The 23583-nt window shown below is 43.2% G+C and overlaps 4 protein-coding genes and 1 long non-coding RNA gene across 7 annotated transcripts; 2 read left to right on the top strand and 3 right to left on the bottom strand.

The window, feature by feature from the left end:
* Positions 1 to 964: 964 nt before the first annotated feature.
* Positions 965 to 1998, bottom strand: LOC135394725 (carbonyl reductase [NADPH] 1-like). The gene has a single exon (XM_064625618.1). It carries the CDS (start codon positions 1881 to 1883, stop codon positions 1017 to 1019), a length of 867 nt encoding a protein of 288 aa, XP_064481688.1. The 5' UTR covers positions 1884 to 1998; the 3' UTR covers positions 965 to 1016.
* On the top strand, positions 1534 to 14065 carry LOC135394723 (spartin-like). 3 transcript variants are annotated; one of them, XM_064625616.1, is made up of 9 exons: positions 1534 to 1628; positions 3791 to 4224; positions 5001 to 5220; positions 5414 to 5575; positions 8811 to 8999; positions 11189 to 11350; positions 11423 to 11513; positions 12791 to 12937; positions 13661 to 14065. In XM_064625616.1, exons 2-9 carry the CDS (start codon positions 3799 to 3801, stop codon positions 13830 to 13832), a joined length of 1569 nt encoding a protein of 522 aa, XP_064481686.1. In that variant the 5' UTR covers positions 1534 to 1628; positions 3791 to 3798; the 3' UTR covers positions 13833 to 14065. The 3 variants fall into 3 exon arrangements, with proteins under 3 accessions (XP_064481686.1, XP_064481685.1, XP_064481687.1); XM_064625615.1 differs by lacking the exon at positions 1534 to 1628 and adding an exon at positions 2194 to 2321; XM_064625617.1 differs by lacking the exon at positions 1534 to 1628 and adding an exon at positions 2195 to 2321 and having other exon boundaries at positions 12791 to 12941; positions 13661 to 13826.
* A 233-nt stretch (positions 14066 to 14298) lies between these two features.
* LOC135394726 (mitochondrial import inner membrane translocase subunit TIM16-like) lies at positions 14299 to 15340 on the top strand. Its single transcript, XM_064625619.1, has 5 exons — positions 14299 to 14428; positions 14590 to 14674; positions 14768 to 14856; positions 14966 to 15085; positions 15166 to 15340. Exons 1-5 carry the CDS (start codon positions 14426 to 14428, stop codon positions 15259 to 15261), a joined length of 393 nt encoding a protein of 130 aa, XP_064481689.1. The 5' UTR covers positions 14299 to 14425; the 3' UTR covers positions 15262 to 15340.
* Positions 15341 to 16976: 1636 nt separating this feature from the next.
* On the bottom strand, positions 16977 to 17324 carry LOC135395931 (UPF0449 protein C19orf25 homolog). The gene has a single exon (XM_064627018.1). The coding sequence runs from the start codon at positions 17322 to 17324 to the stop codon at positions 16977 to 16979; it is 348 nt and encodes a 115-aa protein (XP_064483088.1).
* Positions 17325 to 21667: 4343 nt separating this feature from the next.
* LOC135394722 (uncharacterized) lies at positions 21668 to 23330 on the bottom strand. The gene is made up of 2 exons (XR_010422961.1): positions 23101 to 23330; positions 21668 to 22702 (listed from the first exon to the last, which is right to left on the bottom strand). It is a non-coding gene; the product is annotated as an uncharacterized LOC135394722 (long non-coding RNA).
* Between the last annotated feature and the right edge of the window lie 253 nt (positions 23331 to 23583).

Genomic DNA, 23583 nt, shown 5'->3' with positions numbered 1-23583 from the left:
AGCATACTATAGAATCTTCTGGAAATGACCAGTTTTATCTATTTTGTGTAGATCGGAAGAGGTGCCGTTCGAACGGACTGTTATGGAAGGGTACCGAAATGTTCTCGATGTGATGTAGGAAAACTGAGAGAAATGTTGCGGTGTTGTAATCCACCACCCCAATGGAGCAGCAGCAATGTGGGTGTGCAACGTTGAAAGGGAAAGACAGATATGCTGGAGTCCTGCTCAAATTCACAAAAATACGTGGGCAATGCTGTGGGTGGCAGATTTAAAGCAGTACGTATTGCACGTAAACATAGCTGCTGCTTAGAAATAGTTTTGCGATGCATCAGCAGGGCACTCATGTTCCCTACACAAATGGGAAGGCAGAAAAGGTCTTTGCAGAAAAGGCTGGACGTTTGTAGAACGTAGTAACAGTATGCAAGCTACCTGGTGGTGGTTCCAGGACAGGGAAGAACAGGACAGGACTGACTCGACGGATACACAGCCAAATCAAGTACAAATCAATATGAAGTAATGTCCACTTTGTGTTAACACCCTCCCTTGTGCTGTTCTTGGCCTTGCATGTGGTGCTTCGTATTCTAATATATTCAGTTATGAAGAAACATAAGTTCAGTTTGAATATAGGATTCTGTATTCAATTTGGAAATCAAATCAGAAAAAAAATTATTTGCTTCGGTGTTTGAAAAATTTGAATATTTGAGCACGGCTAGTTTTTACAGAATAAGAAGGGATTTACTTTTGTGAAGATGGGGTAGCAGTGCTGCGAAATTTGGTGTGGCTAGACAGACTACATAACATTCAAAGCATTTCCGTAGTTATTTTCATGTTCTGCGATTCTATCAACGCAGCAACCCGTCTGAACAACGTGACCGTACCCACATGCCGAAGGAATACTGTATTAGTGTGTACATACAATTACATGTACTTTTTTGCAAACGCATTTGCACATTATTGTGTGACCAACAGTATTAAGAGCATTTATTGTCCAACTACATAGCCTCATGGACAGAGATTTAACTGTCTGGTCGTGGACCGTCCCAAGGAACTATTTTTTTGTCACTCCAGACAAAGTGCCCCTTAGGGGACTCACTATTCATAGGTAATAGCGCTAGGAACACAGGTGCCTCGGCTCCTTCATCTGTGGTCATGTTTCCTTTGTGATTGCTCATATCTGTTTGCACTCTACCAGGATGCACAGCATTCACCACAATATCTGGTCTTGTCACGTCCTCGCTAAAAGCTCGCTGCTGAATCGAAGTGAGTGCAGTTAGCCCAACCTTCGACACTATGTATGGCTGATCCCCCCAGCCATTTTGCATGTGGCTTCCGGCCTTAACGTCAGCAACGTAGGCTTTCATTAGTTCACTTAATTTTTCCACTGTATCGGCTGCGATAAACTTGCTTTGAATTTCTTCGCCCGGTATCCTTTTCAGCATGCCAGCTGAACTGCTAACGTTGACAATGCGTGCATGAGGACGAAGAATAGGAAACAGATGGTTGCAAACATTGACCACTGAAAAGTAGTTTGTTCGAACGATTTGCTCCACTTGCTGGTGGTATAGAAAGCCGGAGTCGTCTTTGTGGTATCCTAAAGCAGCGTTGTTGACAAGAACGTCCAGGCCGCCGTAAGTATCTTTCAGGAAATCGTGCAGCCTAGAAATGCTGACCACGTCGTCAATGTCGAGCTCGTGAAACCTAGGATTAAGTCCGAGTTTCTTAAGCTGCTCTAGGGCAGCTTTCCCGCGATCTTTGTTGCGTGCTGTCAGGTAGACATGCCCGTCGAACTTGTGACATAACAGTTTTACAATGGCAAAACCTATCCCTTTGTTGCCACCAGTGACTACAGCTACCTTTGTGGACATGTTCCGTTCAACTGTCATAGGGAATAGTAGCTGAATGGCAAAAAATACTCTGCACTGTCGGTACCTCAGCGATTATTTTGCTGCAGTTTTGCTGAAATGAATGGATTTCTTTGGCTTGCTCTTGACTCCAGCTTAGGTTGGCCGATTGGCTACATGGATCGCTACAATTTTTTTATAGAATACGTTTTTGAAGCATTATGCAAACATTATTTTAGTATTGTCGAGCATTGTTTAATGCCTTGATGAAAGGTGTGGAAATGATTCTTTAGCTTCCTGCTGCATGTATTTCGGACCATGATTACGACCACTGATCTCTAGAGATCAGTGATTACGACGAACACTTTGCGGCTTACAGCATGGCTTAGGCTACATAGCTAACCAAGTGACAAGTGGAAGAAATCATCGAAATCGTCCAAATCGGTGGGATTTTGGGGGACGTTAGGTGCTGTTCTCCGAGTAAGTACCTTGTGTTATTCCATGTCAGTAGGCAAATAAAAACGTGTGACCTTTACGTTATAGTAATATAAATTCCTCTAGGTTGAGGCTGTGTAGCAGAGACAGAGGTATGTTAGCGGGGAGTAACAGTAATTTGAGCACTCACGTAACCGAATGAATGACAGCGTACTTCGATAAAACCATATAGAACGTTCGGCAGAAATACTTTTATGGCAATATTTTCACGTTACTATGTTGCGTCGTGCAAGAATTTGAGACCGAATTTTCTTCACAGTTCTTATGGCATTTATGGAGGCAGTCAATGACAGCTACGCGCTTTACTTGACAGCTGTGTTTGTGGATAGTTTTCCGCGCCTGTGACAATGTTTGCTAAGGACCTTTCACCCCATTTTATGGTCTTGCCGTCAACGCTGCCTTATTGCCTTTTCTATCTGCTTTGACAGGGATTTGCTCAGGGCCTTCTTCATCTCAGGGGTGTATGAAATTCCGTAAGGGGGGGCGGGGGATGTCATCAGTATCTGCTATCTTTCCGTATTTTCTTTTTTTTTGTCTTTCTGGCAGGTATTTTTGCCGGGATGAGGAGTGGGTTGTAAGATCTCTGGGGGGAGGTTGTCCGGGAAAATCCCAGGCTGAAGAGCTTGTGGTTCGGGTCCTGCAACTTGTGTAAAGCTGTGTACTAACGAAAACCTAGAAGATAACTTCTTTGTTTCGATACCACCTTGTCATTAGCTGGTCTTCGACTTGTCAAAAAGTGCATGGTGTATTGTAAAAGTGTGCAAATCATGAGCACAACATGTGATGTGTTCGTTCAAGGTACACCAAACCTTAGTCAAATAGAAAAGTGTAAGCCTTAGATCATTTATCAGAGGTGTCTTCTGTGAGTGACAAGCTTGGAGAGTTTATTAATTGATTCGAGGAGCGATCTCGACACCAGATTAACGGTAACATATTGCCTCAAGCACTGGTGCACAGAATGCTGCACAAACGCAGAAGCAGGTGCTGTATTTTTGTGACCCCTGCTGCACTCCTGTGGCACACGTATTGTGAAATGTAGCGCAAAGGCTAGACGTCTGCTGAATCGGGATCTTGCACTGCTTGCAGTAGCTCACAAAGCGCTTCTAAGTCAAAGACAGCTAGTGATACAGCCCTTTAGGAAGTGTAGGAACAATTCATCACCTTAATACAACTTCAGAAAGCATTCACATGTATGTATGTATGTATTATCAGTATCACATGTATTATTTTACATGTACATGTATAGTATCACATGTATTATTTTGTTTGTGTGTTACTGAACATATGTAACCTCGCGTGCTAGTTTATATTAATATATTCATTATGTGATGTATAGTTCTTGTTGTATTATTCGTTCACACACCCCTCATGTAACGCCCCTCTCGGGCATTTGAGGTATTCGCATAAATAAATAAATAAATAAAATAAATAAACAAACATGTGAATTTTCGCAGGCAAAGACATGCAGCCAGCACAGCACTCAGCGTCCCAAGACAAACGAGACTTGGAAACACTGCAAAAAGCTCACGATGAAGCCTTCCTGTACATTTCACAAGGACTGAGCTGCGAAGAGTGCGGACAAACGACTCTTGCTGGGGACACTTATCGCAGGGGACTGGAGCGCTTGGACCAGGCCCTGCAGATTTCCTGCGATGGCAGGGCTGGTCCGCAGTGGGACAACGCACGCAAGATGCAGAACAAGATGCTGAGGGTGAAGACTGAGGTGGAAATCAGGATGAGAGCTGCAAACGGAGAAAGAAGCGGCGAGACCATGACGGACAATCCACCTTCCTACGAGGATGCAATTGCAGGAATTTCATGCGTCGACGTCACATTGAATGGGGGAGTCACTGCAGAAGTGCTGATGTACGTGCCACGTGGGGTTCAGGTAATGTACCTTTAACCGTGACTACACTATTTTTCTATTGTTCCGAGCGCAAAGAAGCGCCTCTGTTATTAATTACTCTGAACAGAATAATTTTCATTTTGCAGTCATTTTTCTATTTAGGGTCACATGAAGTGTTAACCACGACGGGAAATTACAGGAAAATTGCAATTTGCATCGAATGAATTTCACTAAGTTAAACCAACCCATGGAGCAGAGTTTATTCTGGTGCTGTTTGTGTATGCCTTAGTACACTTTGGTACTAATGCATACTTTGGTGCTGTAGAAGATCTAGAGCACACTCTTCTTCATTGCCCACACTACGAACCTTCCCGAACTGCACTTTCCGGGTCTCTTAACCAGCTGGACTCTCCTCCCCCCTCTCTCTCTTTCTCTCTCTCTCAAAATTGCTTGGTCCTTGGCAAAATCCAGCCCAGCAACGCTGTGCCCTCAAAACTCGTTTGACATTTTTGGACACCGGAGGACTTCGAACCTTATTGTGAAGGGGCTCATTATTTCATTCTCCGCATCACCATCAGCAGTGGGGTAGAGTATCGCCCCTGGCGATGAAACTCCCCATTCATCATCTTTAAAATAAAGTTGTTGTTGTTGTTGTTTTCGCAATATTTACGCTACTGAACAAAACCGATCCCACACTCATTCTGACATAATTTTGTCGTCTCACCCCTCGTTCTCAACTCGTGTTCTTACTCAACAATTCCTCATGGCGCTTAGGTATTGGCCTTGCAAGTCTAATTTCCGGTAGCCTTATCTTTTAGGTGTTCTATGTATCGCCCACCGGCGAAGTTGGCTCTCCATCGAGCCCTTCAGACCTTACCGTATACCGGCTAAAAGATGAGCCTGACAAAGCTATCCAGCGGCGCTTATCTTGGCTGCAAGCTGGCTCCTGGATCTACCCGTTGTTGCCCGGTCAAGCACCCGCACTTCGGACAGGCTTTGGGGCATACATGTTTCCAGACATAGACGCTGACAAACAAGGTAGATCTTTGCGTTTATCCACATGGCAGTACATTGCTTTCTTCCCCTCTTGTGGCACATTCATGTTTTGGCGAGAAAATCTGTTAATTCGGCAGCTACTATATGCCATGGCGCATACAGAAACTAAGTGCGCTGGTCCTTTTTGAATAAGGACACGAACACCTCCTTCATTGTGATGTTTCACTATTCTTAGGAGCTGCAGTTGGAATCCTGCTACCTTCTGACACTAGCACGGAAACCCAGATCTTGTTCGAATCTTTGATGGAGAACCTGACAGCCATTAAGATTGAACCACTCATCATTCCTGGGGCAGAACCTACATTTGGCCAAAAGGTTTCAGAAAGCCTCATTGCAGGTAACTATCACGTCACATATGGATTGGAAGCGCATGAAACATTCACTGATGAAACATTCGCTGAAACATTCGAAGATGTTGTCGTCTTTTTTTCTTTCATCAAAATTTGAGGGTAGAAAGAAGATAAAGCACGCTTGCACATCAAATCTTCATAATAATATAATTTCATAATAACTTCATAATAATTCTTCATATAATAATAACTTCAATAACAATAACTTCATAATAATTTCCTACATATGCAGTTTTGTTAGTGGGCGATTTTAACTATCCCTATATTACCTGGCATCCTCATATAGAAATTTCCCCAATGTCTCGCGAATGTGACGCGTTTGTTAATGTTTGCAGAGATTTCAATCTTTATCAGCTGATTGATGGCCCAACAAGGATTACAACTTCTTGTGCAAATACACTAGACCTTGTTCTGACCACAGAGCCCGACATCGTTTCAGATATAACCATTGTACCTGGGCTAAGTGATCATTCAATCATTCACTTCTACCTTAATTTCCCAGCGCCACAGTCGCAGAAAAGAATTAAATATATAAGGAATTACAAGAAAGCGGATTTCACCACAATTAATAGCGAGTTATGCTCTTTTTTGGACACCTTTGTGCACGACTTTTACTCTCGTTCTGTGGAATGTAATTGGACACTTTTTAAAAACAAAGTTGCTGTACTCGTCGAGAGGTACATACCTCGCGTGAGACTATCCTGTCAGTCACGCTCCCCTTGGTACAATACAGCGCTCCGAAGGCTTTGCAGTAAAAAGAAGCGACTTTTCCGCGCCGCAAAATTTACTCAGGACGTCCTCAAGTGGGGTAGATACCATGCGGCTGCCTCAGAATATAAGAAGGCTGCGGAAGAAGTTAAATCCCGTTTTTACAGCTTGTCTCTTCCCCACATGCTTAGGACTAATCCACGTCAATTTTGGAATCTTGTCAATAAAGACAAAAATCGGGACTCTTTCATTGCTCTGCGTAACTCATCCGGTGATGACTTAACTAATTCTCAGTGTGCTGAGGCATTCAATAATGCTTTTGTAAGCTCCTTCTCTAGCTCCACTGTATTTTCTTATCCCCCCCTGCTACCTACCAATTACATTCCTATGGACCCAATTGTATTTGACTGTCGTGGTGTTGAAAGTATTATTGACTCTCTGAAGATCTCATCCAGTTGTGGTACTGACTTCATAACATCTAAATTCTTAAAGAATACGTCATGTTATTCATCGCTTATTCTGTCAATGATTTTCAAGCAGTCTCTTGAACAAGGATTGTTGCCTAACGACTGGAAAGTTGGGAAGGTAGTTCCCCTTCATAAGCACGGTGATAAAAGCTCTCCACTTAACTACCGTCCCATCTCATTAACTAGCATTCCTTGCAAGGTTATGGAGCATATCATATGTACACATTTATTTCAGTTTCTTGATTCTAACTCTTTTTTTCATGACAGCCAACATGGGTTTCGTAAATCATTTTCCTGTGAAACTCAGCTCGTATGTTTTGTACACGACTTGAGTTCGAACCTTGACAGTGGATTCCAGACTGACTGTATTTTTCTTGATTTCTCTAAAGCATTCGACAAGGTTTCTCACAGATTACTACTTCATAAACTAAGTACACTCAATATTGACACATACGTCCTATCTTGGATTCATTCTTTTTTGCTTGACCGCAGCCAATATGTCACAGTTAACGACACAAATTCTAGCTTAACATCTGTACTATCCGGTGTGCCACAAGGTTCAGTCCTCGGTCCCCTTCTCTTCCTAATCTATATTAACGACATGCCGCAATCTGTACTGTCTTCATCTGTTCGCTTATTCGCAGACGACTGTGTCGTTTACAGGAAAGTTTCTCACATCTCAGATATTACCCTATTACAATCAGATCTAGATAACATAATAACATGGTGCAAGACATGGCATATGGAACTTAATATCGGTAAGTGCAAGCACATGCGAATTTCTCGGAACTTCGAACGTCATCCTCTGTATCTACTAGAGAACGTCCCACTTGAGCAAGTTCAGTGTTATAAGTACTTGGGGGTCCTTATCACTAGTGACCTCTCATGGCATGCTCACATTAATTATATAACAAATAATGCCCATCGTACTCTTGGTTACGTCAGACGTAATTTTAGTCAAGCACCACTGGACCTCAAGCTAACGCTCTATAAATCTGTCGTTAGGCCCAAACTTGAATACGCAGCCTCGGTCTGGGATCCAGGTCTGAGCGTACTTGTAGATTCTATTGAAAACATACAGAGGAGAGCAGTTCGCTTTATCTGCGGTAACTATCATCAACGGTCCAGTGTATCTTCTATGAAATCCACACTCCATCTTCCCGACCTCGCCATACGTCGTAAAATTGCCCGCATATGCCTCTTTCACAAAATATATTATCACAACGGTCGGCTACGTAACCACTTTTTACTTTCTCCCACATATATTTCCCATCGCACTAGCCATCAACAAAAAGTAGGAATTCCTAGATGTTCTACTAAAGGCTTCTCAGACTCATTTTTTCCACGCACATCGATCGACTGGAACTGCCTTCCCGGCTCCCTGACTGCTACCTCTTCGTCTCAGTTGTTTAAAAATGCGGTATGTGTGCACTATTCGAATGATTGACTGCTGTGTGAAATGCCAACCTTTAGTGTCTTTCATTTATGTGCTATGCTCAATAACCATTCTGTACACCACTCCCCTCTGAAATGCGTATGCCCTGAGGGTAAAATAAATAAATAAATAAATAAATAAATAAATAATCAGGTACAGGTCAAGAAGGGGTTTACTTGGATTTACTATACACATTTCAGGCATGTAATAGGCGTTTGTTGTCGATGCGCCACAAAAACTCGAATCATCATCATCATCATCAGACGTGTAATATTCGCCCATTACAAAGCAAAAATGTTGGTTGATACAAATTTGCTTAAAAATTCAGTCATCTCATTCCATTTGGTAATTCAATGTGGGCATTTGTTCGCAAAAAGCATTGCACTCAAATCTTAAGACGGTTGAGATGCAGTGTCAATTACGTTTTAACAGTTCTTCAGACAGCTGGGTGTGAGTGTCTGTACACACTGTACAAAGGTGCTACACTTTGGATTCCATGCGATGTTGGCAAAAGCTCCCAGCTCAGAATCCTATATTACGTATATTTGAAAAATATATTCAATAATTTCAAAACTTGTCAACTGCAAATGGGCAACCATTTCTCTCGTATAGGGTCCCAGTGTCTGTCAGCTGGAATTTGCAAAAGTGCTGAAGTGACTTGCCACGCACTTGGCCTGGGAGTACAAAAGCTTAAGGAGTACATCAAACCGGAGCAACAGCCAGTTGATCCACGAGTGAAAGTGGGCTTTCAAGTTCTTCGACAGATTACGGGCTCCATCAGGAGCGTCAGCGGCTACGTTGGTAAGAAACCGCAGCCTAGGAAATTTGTATCGAATGGACTTGTGCGTTGTGTGATTTTTGTGAATTGCTGAAAACATATATCACTTATTCTTCGGGACTGGAACTAAGACTGCCGTATTTATTTGCATATAAGACGCATTTTTTACCCAAAAACATCGCGCCATTGAGGGGCCTCGTTCAATACGTGGGGGAAATATATGCGCGTAAATACGGTTATCCTTAGAGCCTGAAGTTTTAGGGTTTAACCCGATTTTTTCCCGAATTTGCACCCCGAATTGAAGGTTGCCTCTTTAGGGTGAAACACGATTTTTACCTGGCAAATTTCCCTCACTGAGGCGTCTGTAGGAATGCATGCTAACTAGTTTGGCAGTAAACACAGTCAAATCACCATTTGTACCAAACAAGTTCATTTAGTTTTGAGTAACTGAGCCAGATTTCACCCCGAATTTAGCGTACTGAAAGTTTTTCCACCCGAATTTGCATGAATTTAGAGCGCGTGTTTATTTACCCGATTTTTACTCCCCGAATTTAGAAAAAAATATTTCCCGAAAACTTCAGGCTCTAGTTATCCTTTGCTGCAACTACTGTGCAGTTGTGATCTCTGACTTAACTTAGGACTTACCTCAGGTGCGGGGTTTTTGTCCGTTGCACAGCATGTGGACCCAAATCATGTACAGGTGTCTCGAAGCTAATTTCGTAAAAAAGCAGAAAGAAATGTTGAACATAAGTAGAGGAGGCAAGCAAGCTGGTGTATACGATTGAACGGAAAGATTCCTCAGACTCAAGGAGATGTTTCATTTCAAAAGAAAGAAAAAATTACTGTCACTCCTTATCTTGCCTTGTAATTATTTTTGTGAATTTCTGCATAAAATTCACTTATCTGTGGTTCATTCTGTAGCTTTGTCTTGGCTTTTCTTGTTTTTGCATGTCAGTCTATAGGTAGAGCCTGAAGTTTTTGGGGAAGATTTTTTTCTAAATAGTAAAGTTTCTACTTTCCGTAGAGAGGTTCGGTGATGTGTTGCGAGTAGCTGCTTGCAGGAAACGTCCGACGAGAAGAATAACTCAACAGCAACAATATTTAATACAAATATATACAAGGCATATACATATCAAGGCAAAGGCTTACTGGTTAAGTACTCGGGGGGACGTGAAGGTGACAAGGTCCCAGACCTTCCGGTGGTGAAAGTCCCAGCTCAGGCTCTCGCAAATTAGCACGTGTCCGCTTATGAAGACCAAAATTGGCCGCTGCCGACCAACATGGTAGCACCAATCAAAACATTCAAAGGAAAGTGAAACCAACCGTCTAATTGGTTACATTAACTAGGTTGGACACGTGAAATCCTCCGCCCCCACTTGGGCGAAATCTGTTAATCCCGTCCGCCATCTTGGCCATGTCGTAGTGTCCACAGTGCTCTCGGCTCAAGGGATTGCCTCTGTAGGGCCACAAAAGCGAGCTGACCAAATGGGTCACGAGTGGCGAGGTTCCAAGTAAAGCAGCTGTCGCGTGCGCGAGCACAAAGAGTTATTCAACTGGTCGTTGAGACTGGCGATGATGGAGGCGAAAATAAAAAATGTTTACGTCGTTACAGGTTTAACCTTTACATAAATTCAGGGAGTAAAAATCTGGTAAATAAACATGTGCTCTAAATTCATGCAAATTCAGTTGGAAAAACTTCCAGTACTCTAAATTTGGGGAGAAATTTGGGTTCAGTTACTCAAACTAACTGAGCTGGTTTGCTACAAATGGTGATGTAATTGCGTTTGCTGCCACACAAGTTAGTGTGCATTCCGACAGATGTCTCAATGAGGGCAATTTGCCGGGTAAAAATCTGGTTGCACCCTAAAGAGGCATCCTTCAATTCCGGGTGCAAATTTGGGGAACAATCGGGTTAAACCCTAAAACTTCAGGCTCTACCTGTAGGCAGCCATGTGTTACTTTGTACCTCATTCTAACACTTTCTTTTGCCCTGCATTTCGTATAAAATGCGTGATTACTGGAAACAAATTCTCTGGGTGCTGCTTGCGTACGTACCAACGTCCAGTTAGGATTCGTTTCCGTATGCAGTGCACACTCGAATTAGTTGTACACGGTATGACGATTACGCACGACTGAACGCAGAGAAACCTTGTGTGAGAGGACTACATGTAGAAATGGCATTGATACATAACATATGCTTTTAACACCACAGTGAACAAGGTTGGGGACTTGAGCCTGGTCCTTGCGCAGGAGGTGGCGAAGAAAGTCACGTGTGATCCTCCGATCCTTCCCTGTGAAACTGTCGATGGCGGCGGTGGGGGAACGAGCAGCACTGTCAACGAGGTACTGACCATTGCGAAGGGAGGAATCCAAGGTGACACAGCTTGTTTCATGCTATTGCTTTGCAGAAGTAGTTCGTAGAAATATAAACTTTAAAATCCTGCAGGTCTTTCAACTCTGTACCTGGGGCTGGAGAAGGCTTCCGGAATTCTGGCGGCTGCGCTTGCAGACGGAAGTGTGCAGATCATTGGTCACAAGTGAGTACTCTTTCTTTTGTAATGCAGTACAGTGCCCTCCTAGTAATTACAGGAACAGCAAAAGAGGGTTTGTTTGTTTGTAACAAAAAAAAAGGAATCACTGCATACGTACGCAGGTACATCCACAACCTGTTGCAGCGGGACAAAAGAGAGTACTTTCAGCCATTTATTGATATGTGTGCTTTTCATTGTATGGAATTTGTCTTCTGTATTATCGAGGTTGGACTCTCCAATGAAATGGTTGTGTGAATGACCCACATTGCGTCAAATGAGAACTTCACAATTTGAAGCAATGTATTTGCAATGATTACAAAAAAATGACCAGTTTGTTGTATTTTGTACCAAATACACCACACTTGAGGCACGTAAACCACACCTTCATTCCAAGTCATCTGTGTCAGACTCCCCGGAAACCAACGATATTTCGTCTCCTCCTATTTTTCACATGACATTGCCAGGCCCCTCTGTCTAAGTTCGTGCATGTAGGCCACAGCGGCACTTTCGATTTAGGAGACTTACCGCGCTTCGGTCTCGGAAAGCTGTGTGGGTCTTCTTCGCAGGCACAATGCTCTCTTTCTGTTTCCTCCAGTTGTGCTCCGTTCACTGAAAACTGCCGAGCAGCGTCACGATTTCCATGTTACTCGGCACGGCTGATTGCCATGAGCTTGAACTTGCACGTGTAGCTCTCACGCCTCACTGGTCCGACCATCGCTGGTTAAAACCTAGACTGACAACTACGAACACGTTGGTTGACAAAATTCGGTCACATGGTTAACGATTTCTCTCCCCCTCTTCATATCCCATGTGTCCATCTCATTGGTTGTAAACTGTTGCTTTGCTTCTCCTCTACGCTTCCTCATTCTCTACTTCATTCCTGTTGCCCAGGCGCTCGCTACGTTGCTGTATGTTGTGCAATACGAGTTCTGCGAGCAAGTAAATAGAAAGCGTAAAGAAAAAGCGTTTCTCACATTTCGGATGGCTACAATACACGAAGTACAGCTGTAGCAGAGCGCTTAGCATTTCTGGTGGCTGAATCTGTTCTTTAGCAACTTCGTTTTAGACGCTTTCTGGTTTTTACCATGAGTGCCGGCGATGCAAATTGGTGGGTAAAGACAGGCTTTACTAGGCTAAACCTGAAAACATGAGGTTCTAAAAACACTGTGTGTAACACAAAATTTTGGATGAAACTGGGGTTAATAAATTTGAGGTGCTAGCCTGCTTTTTGTAAGGTGTGTTGACGATTTTAATCAATCCGGTTGTTTCTTTTCTCACACAAGGTATGGCAAAGATGCAGCGGAGGTTGTGTCCGATGCACTGTGTTCCGTGGGCAACGTGGCGTTGGCGACACAAGATGTCCGCAGCCTTCACGTCAAAGCAGTCGCAAAGAGGACCGCACGCGAGACAGGGAAGGCCGTCCTTCTGGAGTATGTGAGCAATGAAATAGAGGGCAAAAAGCCCTCTGGTGGTGCTCACAAGCCCAAAGATTGGGGTGATACTGTTGGGAATGCTAGTGGCAGTAAGGGCACTAAAATGCCAGCTATGCCTGCTAGGAGGTAGTAGATGTCGTAAATATAATAGGTGCCTTTGATGGTGAACCATTAAGTGAGTTGTGAAAAAAATTACATTAATTGATGATAACATTGCTTGGCAGGCACAAACCTAATGAACTAGGGAGAAATTTCGTAGTCGAAGAAAGATCTGACCTTGTAATCGGATATGGCATTGTGAAATGTGCTCAGCCAACAATACTTAATATGTAATTTATTTTTATACCTTTAATATTACATGTAGGAATCTGAAATGTGCAATACTGAGTCTCTGCCTTTAACCTTGCATACTGTGCCTTTGAAACTCAGAGTATTTTTGCAGTGGGAGTAGACTGTACAGAGGCACATATAAGCTTTGTAATAATTTTATAATAGTTCAGTGAGGTTCGATCTGTCAGCAGCAGTTATGTGTAGGTCATAGTAGTGCAAACAAGGCATGACATAGCATCTGGCTGGGCTAGAGACAGCAGCACAAAGTAGTGGTACATATTTGATATGTAGCTGCAACAGCTTTCTGGTTTTTCTTTTGTTTTTCTCATTGATGAATGATGTATGGGAGAACGATGTTGCTCATATGTGTGCATCCAATTCATTCTCCAGCTGGGAAGAAAACGTATTGCAGCCGCTGCAGCTGCCGCAGCTGCAGAGAAGACCTCAGAGTCACTCGAAGAATCCTCACAATAACTCCAATAAATTGCTCGCAGCTGGTTGTCAGAAATTATGGAATGTTCATTTCCATAAGTCATGCAGAGGTTACAGACGCAGAAAATGATTGCGGGCTGTAGTTTTGCCCAAGATAACTGTGTCCGATAGAAACAGTGCAAAGTGTAGATGTTTAATTGCTGAAGCGTATTTAGCTTTAGCAAATGTATAAAGATAGGAGTGGTAATCCATGAGGAGTTTTGCCTTGTCAACTTCCCATGATGCAAATTTGGTGACCTGTGATACATTTGTGTCCATTATTCCATATTTTGTCCATACAAATAAATCTCATCAAGAGCGTTCTCTGCGTTGTTTTATTGTATTTACGCGTAGTCCCAGAATTTGAGGAACAAACAAGGAAACAAAACAAAGAACACACGACTGAGCCCAGACTCGTCCTTTGTCTCTTTGTGCTCGCCCAAAATTATGAAGCATGCTGCTTTTGTACTCAATGAACGGTTTCGCACGCTGAAATGTATTGCCATGGCCACCGTGTGGACATGGCCGGCCCAGGCCACTTCCTTGTAGCTTTCCGCTTTCCCATTGCCATGAGCATCAAAACCGTCATGGCGGCTTCCTTGTCTTGTATGCTGACTGAAAGACGTAGTATTTCTTGACTTTCTATTTAAATGAGGGAAATATGATACACATTGCACAACAGAGATGGTGAGTATCTGGTTTCCTGTACATTTGCAGACTATTCTCTTTCCAATAGTTGCTGTCTTCGGTTGTGGACTCGTACCCGTGATTGCCGGGTCGTGGAAATGAGATACACATTATCCAAGTACAGCACGTGGTTTTACAGTCACTCGATTTTTTCAATACAGGCGAAATACTTGGCTCAGATAATAGTTGTTGGTGCACAAGTCGTGGCCCGAGCATTCGGTCGTGCGCTGCAACAGGAATACGCCGGTAGGTTTCGTGGTTTAACCTTGAATGCCTGGTTTTCCTCAGAAGATATAATTTAGTTATGTACGTGGCTAAAGTTATGTTTTCTTTCCACAGCGAGCCAAACAGCAGCTCGACAAGCAGGGGGTGGAAAGGCAGGCGCCCAAAGAGCTGCAGCAAATGCTAAACTGGGCTTGAGCTTGCAGGTGGGAGCGCGATTTAGTCACGAATTAATGCAATTTCGAACTAGTTTTGGTAAGTTGCATTTGCCACAAGTACATTAAACTTGGTTCCTTTTTTCTTTTTGTCTTTCAGGAAGCTATGCAGATCCTTAATGTGGAGAAATTGGATCCAGAACTGGTTCAGAAGAATTACAAACATCTTTTTGATGTAAATGACAAAGCGAAGGGAGGGTCGTTTTATCTCCAATCGAAGGTAAACATTTCATCAAAATAAGAGTCCTTTGCATTCATAACAGAAGTAGTGCTCAATACAGTTAGTTATCATCTGAACAGGTGTACAGAGCACTAGAAAGGATAGATGAAGAAATGAAGCAACAACGTGAAGAGGAGGAAAAGAAAAAGGCTAGAAGAAAAACAGATGTTACGTAGGTGATATAACTGACAAGGAAGTCTGTATAGTAATTCTTAGTCTATATAATAAACTTTGAGGCCGTTGTAGTTCAAATGAGACACAAATGTTTGATCCGTGACCCTTATGCGAGCTCGCAGTGAAATTCAACAGAAGTCGTACTACATCCCAAACGGGGAAATCAGCAGTAATGTTCCCCAGAAATGACCTCTGGGGAGGGGTACCAAGCTTCCAATGGGGGGGTATGTGTGTTTGGCAATCTCTTTTTTTTTTGGGGGGGGGGGGGGGTCAGTTTGCAGTGATAGGACATGTGGAAGTGAAGGAACACGAATGTTGAGTTGCTGATGTTGTAGCACTGCAGTGCGTTCACTTTCTGGTGCGACTGTCATGAAACCAACTTATTTTTGCATGCTTTACATTTTTGACTTTGCTGTCTCAAAACAGAGAGAAAGAATTGTAAAAGCTGTACTTTGCCTACTAACCTGTATGAACCACGGTTTTTAGATGGTTTCACACTTGCGTTCATAATACGTTCTCACGGTTGTTGATAGGCACCGTTCAAAATAAACTGTTATTATATGGGTTAGCAAAATCTAGTATATTAGAAATATTTTTTGGCGTCTGGCCTGTGCTGATACACAAGCACTGTGATCTAAGTAATATGCTCCCTTGGGAAAAGAAGAAAAGAGCGATAGGTTTTGTAAGGCTATTTTTTTATATCTCTGACATGACCATAATTTCATATGCTTTGCAGCTTTATGGGTTGTGTGGTGACACCTGCAAGGAAAGTATCAACTAATAAGTCCTTTTGCATACAGACTTTTAAAGCGAAGTGAAGAATGTTTATGTGCCTGGTTATTCCCTCTCTCGCGAGGGGCACTTCAACGCCTTTACTGTTGAGCGTACACCTCCCTTTAATTGCTTCGTCGGGACTAAAAAACAACAAAAAAAACCATGGGTTTTTCCATTTAACGCTTCGTTTATTGCTTGGACGAAATTCGACACGCGAGAGCAAGAACCACAGCGTTTAGAGTGTTCAAAAATCGTCTGCGCGGGAACGTTTCGCAAAGATGGCGCTAGTGAGGCGGACGCCCACCAACATGGCCGTTTGAATGATTCCGTGTTTTTGGGCGGTTGTAGGAAATACGATGGAAGCATGAAATTCTAGGCCTACGTGAGCCACAGAAGGGCGTTCCTTGAGTACAGGGAAATTGGCGACAAGTTTACAAAATCGTGCTCTTAATGGAAGGTGACGGAGCAACACCAAGTACTTCGAGAACAGCTGTTTCTGACGCACGGAAGGAGGACGCCGACAATCCGGAAGAATCGAATCCACGGGGCGTTAGTGCCCCACACCTAGAAAGCTCCGTCCTTGCCCAGGTTCTCAACAAGAAGAAGATGGCACTTATGCATTCTCCCGAAGTTATGCGCTTTCTTCAAGAACAACAACGAAAGAAACTGAAGTTCGACGGCGGCGGCGGCGGTGGTTCGTGATTGTGTTTCAAGTTGCTGTTAATATACCAATGTTCCTGTGATACGAAAACGATACCTATTTTGTGATACTGCTACATTTCCTGCCAGACGTGCATAAATTTATCTACACTATCGACACTGTACTCCTTTCTAGCATATATGCAAATGTTTTGCAACAATTTATTTCATTCGCGTGGTATAGAGCACGACCACTTAAGAACACGGAAATACATTTTAGAGCATACAACAATCAATAACATAGTTAAGAAGACGACGGGTTTACACTTTGTAAAGAGTGTTTAACTCGTTCTATTTCGTTATGCAGATCGTCCCTGACAGTTTTCAAGTGTTCGGTCTTTTTCTGTAACACCTCAGCCAAGCCAGCAATTTTTTCGCTCATTTCCATGAAGTGTTTTACTTTGAGGAAAGCTGCATCAGCATTCTTCGGCGCACCTTCCTCGGACGCACACTCTTCAACCGCAGCCAAGTTGCTGCCGTCGGGAAGCAACGTGAACACAATATCGTCAGGTGCACTGTTGAGGTCTTCTTGGATCTCTTCAAATGTTGGTGGTGTTGGCCGTGTCGGGAGTGGAGGCTTTCTTCGAAACATTGCGTAACTAATCGAGATAAACTGCACTTTTCGCAACGTTTTCTATCGTCGTATGCAATCGGCTCTGGCTACTGTCAGATGCGGCGTAGTGGCGGTGGCGCTACGTTCGTTTGAACGGTGCACAACAGTCAAATTAGGCAGCGAAGCTGAAGGGAAAGCATAATCCATTTTGCAGCAGTGCCAATGAAACGAAAAACGCATACTTGTTTCACATTACGCACTTTTGCAGGATGTTAGTTTTGGGATGCTTCGTCAGGTGTCACCACTCGCATCGACGGCTGCACTTGGCCTTCGGGAGAGGAAAATCAGTTGCGCTGCGCATGCGCTAGAAGGGATGCACGTGTCTCTCTTTGCTGCCGCCGTGCCGTCTGCTCGCTTCGCGTGCGCATGCGCTAGCATACAGCGGTTTGTTTGCTTGAGGGTGAGATTTGTGTTTGTGGTTTGTGGTGGCGGTGAAGCAACTTTGCCAAATATTCCGTTCAAGTTCCTTGCTGGATGTCCCGCTCGTCCGTCGATGTTCAACAGGTGAGGGAACGTTTCAGCAACGCCTGCGAGTTTCATGCTCCCGGTTCAAAAGCTGAGGGCGTCTGTACAAAATTGTAAAAGGGCCGCTCTATTACTACAGATGCAGCAAGTGCCAGTCCACTTTTTCTCAGCTGCACCTTCTCAGTCCAGGCAGCAACAGCACCAGGTGAATGTAGGTGAAAGACGCACGAGTGCAATTCTGAAGCTGGTAAGTACGTCTCATGCTACACACCATTCGCGTTCAGCGCTCTTATTTTGCATGTGTTGTAGCAAGTAATTCAGTGGCATAAACCGGCAGACTGGTGCGTAATGTACACCCATAGTGCCAAGTTGCACTAATTCTCGTGACGTGTTCGTGAAATCTGTGTAATCGGACTGTCTAATTGTCACCTGGTCGCGGTATATGAGTACGAAATATCGTGGTTTCGGCAGTTATCAGTAATCTTTCGTTGTGCTTAATGGTTCCTATTACTTTGTATTTGTGTTTCTACTGAGAATTATCATACTGTATTCTTAACTGGAGCAACAAAATTACCAAACACATGAGGATTGTGTTGAAACTGAGGACATTGCTTATTTTTACTGATTTCAGATTTTCAGGCATGGAGAGAAGAAATGCAGGATGCAGCCAAGAGTCATTTTACTAAAGGCACAGGGGTAAAAAGATTGAAAGATGGAGGTTTAAAGTGTTGTTATATTTGTAACTGATCGGGTGCTTTTACAGAGAACGTCAAAGGAAAAAGGTCCATAAAATCATAAGGTTCCGTCAGGCATGGGGCAACCTGCATTGATGATTCGTCTGCATTGTTCCAGACTGGCAAGGTTCCAGGACACAACGGGACATTCCTAAGGGGCCCCCTACCATCTCGCTCATGATCAGAGCTGACAATTAAGGCATAATGGTTTCAAATTTCCAAAGATTCTCTAAGAAGTGGCATGCATTTCAGAATTTGTATGAGTACAACACAACAGCGTGTACAGCCCGAGACAAAAGTTCACGGCACTACGCCTTTCTTCATCGGAGCGGTCCCCTGCCAGCTACCAGCAAAAGATCGTATAAGAAACGGGTCTATCTCTCAGTATGTGCGTCCGCTCTTGTTTGATGGTAGGGTGTCACTCCAATGGAGAAGTGTGACACCATGGTGGTCCGTAAAGATTTGTACCAAGCTGCACATCGTACAACCCCGACAACTAACAAACACTGCTCGGTAAGGTCAGTGTTCCAATTTGAGATTTTGCTGCCTATTTCTTCCCAAAAGGCTGCTCTTGCTTGTGAACTCCGGTGTACCAAGACAAGTTCAGAACAAAGAATTTATAGTTAGACTTTGAAGGCAGTAGTCAACATAAATAAGTTTTACCTCTGAGATTGCCCATTCAAGGCAACAACAAACTCGTAGGTTCACCACATCATCTAAACTTCCTCGGCCTGTTACAGCTTGTTTCTGTCCACAAGGAGTGGTGACATGAACTATCATTCATCGAGCATTTGTCAGGAGGTTGTTAGAAGAATCAGTCAGACAGATGTGCTTCAGATGTTTTTTTTTTTTTCAGGTTTTTATTGTTATTCCATGACAGTATACACTGATACTGATAGTGGGCAAGCCCTGTTGAACAGTCCAAGACACAATCAGTGCAAATGTCTACACAATTTGAGGGGAACAGAAATACCAAGAACACATGACAAGTATTAGAAACAAATAGCAAATGAACAAAGAGAAATGCAAATCATCAAAAAGTAATTGCATGTCACCCTACGTATCAGCAGAAAAGTCCTGTTTGATGGTGTTTTTGAAGGATGCCAGATTATTGTTGGGACGAATGCGTACACCAGTGTTTCTCAAACTGTGGGTCATGAGCTGTTGAAAGATTCATTGTTTCATGCCCAACCAGAGGGTAAAGCTCAATTCATGTTCAAAGCATTAATGGACTGTCATGTGTTGTCAAATGACAGTGTTGCATTCATGAGTAAATGATGTAGATGTGAAGGTCCTTAAACATGAATTCAACAGAAATCCTCTGGCTGGGTGTATTTCCTGCTGCTTGGCACACTCTTGGAATCTGGTTGAAAACTGCCCTGCTACTATGGCTTTCTTCACACCATCTGTGCATCAATATTCGAACAGATTGCGACAAAAGTTTATGGAGGACCAGGGTGTTGCATTTCTTCATGGGAGTGACACTCTAGCAGCAAACAGGAGTGGCCACACACACTGAGAGGTGGACAGAACAGCCAGTCACCTGTTTCTTATTCGATATCTTCCTGCTAGCCAGCAGGGGGCCGCTCCGATGAGGTGCAAGGCAACAGGCTCATTGATATAGTGTCCAGCTGGAATTTGTGGTATTTTGGAACGATGTATTGCTAACGAGACCAGTAAAAATATCCAAAACTGGACCTGGACTGCGTGTTTGGCTCACTGAGGTTACCGTAGAGCTACGTTTCCTTGAGGTGTGAAACAAAGCTTGATAAAATGAATCAACCATGTTGTGTGATCTAACTGGCCAATACTGAGTAGATTTACAATATAGATTTGCAATATCTTGAGGACTTTTGCTCTCTTGTAACAAATGCTAAATAAATGCAATCAAGCATACATTGGAACTCATTTGCTGAGGCAAGACACATGAACATACAAACATATGTGATTGTGCTAGTTATTTTCACGCACATAGTATGATCTTCTGAATTCCCAGTAGCTGTTCGAACACATAGCTGCTTTCACATAGCTGCACCCGTTTTAACTCATTGCATCTTTGTTGAGACAAAGCGGAGTTGTTTGGCATTTTTGTTCCGCAGTATCACAGCAGGTTTAGCACTGCATAGCCAAGATCGTACCTTTACTAGTGCATCTGGGAGGTCCCCATAGAACCTCCATAATATTTTCTGGCTACCGCACGGATAGCCAACACTAGCATGAGACAAAGTAGAAGCCAACTTGAATATACAAGGCGTAATGACGTGCATGAAGAATTTTAAAATGATTGAGCATTGTATGCGAATTACATTATCAAAATGTTGATGAGAGTCATGTACCCCGGCCACCATATTTTTGATGATAACGAAAGACGGCAATTGAGCTGGTGTGATGCCAATATATTTTTCCTTTAATCTAATGAAATAATTATGCATTATATATAGTCATGAAGAGTTTGCTGATGGATGTTGGAAGGGTGTACATTTCCTTAGATAAATCATTCACAAGAATACACACAGCGGCTTTGAGCTCACCAAGGTTTTATGCAATGCCAACTGATGTTAGTATTTTCATGGTAAAAAGCATCTGTTGCAGCTGAAGAAAACAATACCATCAGTCAGGGGCAGTCGTCTCGTTATATTGCAAGAGAGTACTCAGTACTGGAGAGATATAAACACACGGAATAAAACAAACTGCCTAGTGCAGTGAGTGGAAAGTTTATTCCACTTCTTATTGGCAGAATATTAACACAATTTTTTCTACAAGATTTCTCAGGTCAGAGCACTTTATAGGATATACAAATTGCCAATTATGTGTGTTATGTGTATGTATATCACCACACTTAAATGTATTTACCTACTGTAATATACCCCACACCAAGCTAAAAATGGGGCATATTGTCTTCAGTTGAAAAGTCAATGCAGGAGAGCATGCATGGCTGTAAAGTGTTTCACCTGAACCATTACCCAAAATGTATGAAGTGGCAGTACACAACTATCACATAGAATGACCCATCTGTGGTGCTATGTGTAGAATCTATGCACACTTTTCTTTTGATGTTAACATTGCCTTGAGTTTGAGGGAAAGCACAGGACGAACACAGGACGAGACGAACACAAACACACGAACCAGCAAAGAAGCTTTAATACACGAAGTGAAGGAGAGACGGGTAAAAAGAAAGTGTACACTTCGGCATTAACATCAAGTCAACACCAGCTAGCTTTCCTGCTCCTCCTGTGTTCATCACACTTTTGTTGGTGCCCAAATGCCTTAACAGCTGTTTTTGCATGCCTGTCATGAGAACTAGCAAGAAATCCTCATCTTGCAACAAGTCAGTATTTCCTCGTTGAAAGACAGTAGGATCATCCTTCTTGCCTTTGTGTGTGAGGGAAAGCACTGGACTGTTTGTTTGGGCTCTGATAGAACTGACCAACAAGGCAACACTGGTTTGGTTGTCGTCGTGTTTCCTCTCACTGTAACATATATTATAGTCCCTCATGGTGATGTACAGGTACTGCCTTGTAGTGAGGTGAATTGGATCCTTTGAAACGTGCCATCCAGCACACCCCGAATACTGAGCTGCATAGTACGCTGAGTGCAATGCCGTCACGTAGTTTCCCTAACATAAACAAATAGTTTCTGGAAGGTAAAAAAGGACATTCCAGTACAACATAGTGTTTTACAAGTGCCTGTACGCCCGCAGCACATCGTTGCCATCGCGGCTTCTCCCGTACCTGTTTTTTTTTTTTTAAGGAGTAGCAAGCTGGCACTTGCCTGGCTGACATCTCCTTTTGTGTGAATAAACATATACCCCCCCCCCCCCCCTGCACGGGCTGCCTCTATTACATCTTCCTCTGTTTTTGTAAGTGGGGTGTAGGACAGCCCCAAAATCATGTGCATAATAGGAAGCTTGGAAGACAAACGAGACCTTGCCAGTTTGGAACATTGCAGACATATCAGCAAGGCAGGTGTCCCCACGCCTGACGGAATATTGTGATTTGATGGACCTTTTCCTTTGATGTGTCCTCTCTATAAAAGCATCCAATCAGTTACAAATATAATAACACTTTAAACCTCCATCTTTCAATCGTTTTACCCCTGTGCCTTTAGTAAAATGACTCTTGGCTGCATCCTGCATTTCTTCTCTCCATGGCTGAAAATCTGAAATCAGTAAAAATAAGCAATGTCCTCAGTTTCAACACAATCCTCATGTGTTTGGTAATTTTGTTGCTCCAGTTAAGAATAGAATGATAATTCTGAGTAAAAACACAAATACAAAATAATAGGAATCATTAAGCACAACGGAAGATTACTGATAATTGCCGAAACCACGATATTTCTTACTCATATACCGACTTCGGTGTTAAGATGGAACAGGTGACAATTAGACAGTCCGATTACACAGATTTTACGAACACGTCACCAGAATTAGTCCAACTTGGCACTATGGGTGTACATTACGCACCAGTCTACCGGTTTATGCCACTGAATCATTTGCTACAACACACGCAAAACAAGAGCGTTGAACGCGAATGGTGTGTAGCATGAGACGTACTTACCAGCTTCAGAATTGCACTCGTGTGTCTTGGAAGTTATGTACATACACCTGGTACTGCTGCTGCCTGAACTGAGAGGGTGCAGCTGAGAAAAAGTGGACTGGCACTTGTTGCATCTGTAGTAACAGAGCGGCCCATTTTACAATTTTACAATACAAAGTTGCTTCACCGCTACCACAGACCACAAATCTCATCCTCAAGCAAACAAACCGCTGTGTGCTAGCGCAGGCGAAGCGAGCAGACGGCACGGCGGCGGCAAAGAGAGACACGTGACATCACTTCTAGCGCATGCGCAGCGCAACTGATTTTCCTCTCCCGAAGGGGTGTCGACCGCTGCGACCGTCAAGATCCATCCGTCCAGTTCTGGTATGACGGCTGGTTTCGGTTGCAATGTTAGTGGTAGCAGGGTGGTCTTGACGCGTTCGGCAGATCACGCAGGTTTGCTGAGAACGTCGGAAGCGGCAGATTTCTGGTATTACGGTGGTG

This window comes from Ornithodoros turicata, chromosome 5 (assembly GCF_037126465.1).
Source record: "Ornithodoros turicata isolate Travis chromosome 5, ASM3712646v1, whole genome shotgun sequence".
Classification (NCBI taxonomy): domain Eukaryota; kingdom Metazoa; phylum Arthropoda; class Arachnida; order Ixodida; family Argasidae; genus Ornithodoros; species Ornithodoros turicata.
Note: the sequence above shows the minus strand (reverse complement) of the source record. Positions and strands in the feature narration are given on the sequence as shown.

Excerpts from the sequence above, each read along its gene's own strand:
- LOC135394725 (XM_064625618.1), bottom strand. The coding sequence starts at position 1,883 with ATGACAGTTGAACGGAACATGTCCACAAAGGTAGCTGTAGTCACTGGT.
- LOC135394723 (XM_064625616.1), top strand. The coding sequence starts at position 3,799 with ATGCAGCCAGCACAGCACTCAGCGTCCCAAGACAAACGAGACTTGGAA. Across the intron at positions 4,225-5,000 it reads ACGTGCCACGTGGGGTTCAG|GTGTTCTATGTATCGCCCAC; the intron begins GTAATGTACCTT and ends CTTATCTTTTAG. Across the intron at positions 12,938-13,660 it reads GGGAAGGCCGTCCTTCTGGA|CTGGGAAGAAAACGTATTGC; the intron begins GTATGTGAGCAA and ends TTCATTCTCCAG.
- LOC135394726 (XM_064625619.1), top strand. Across the intron at positions 14,675-14,767 it reads GCTGCAACAGGAATACGCCG|CGAGCCAAACAGCAGCTCGA; the intron begins GTAGGTTTCGTG and ends TTCTTTCCACAG. Across the intron at positions 14,857-14,965 it reads AACTGGGCTTGAGCTTGCAG|GAAGCTATGCAGATCCTTAA; the intron begins GTGGGAGCGCGA and ends TTTGTCTTTCAG.
- LOC135395931 (XM_064627018.1), bottom strand. The coding sequence starts at position 17,324 with ATGTTTCGAAGAAAGCCTCCACTCCCGACACGGCCAACACCACCAACA.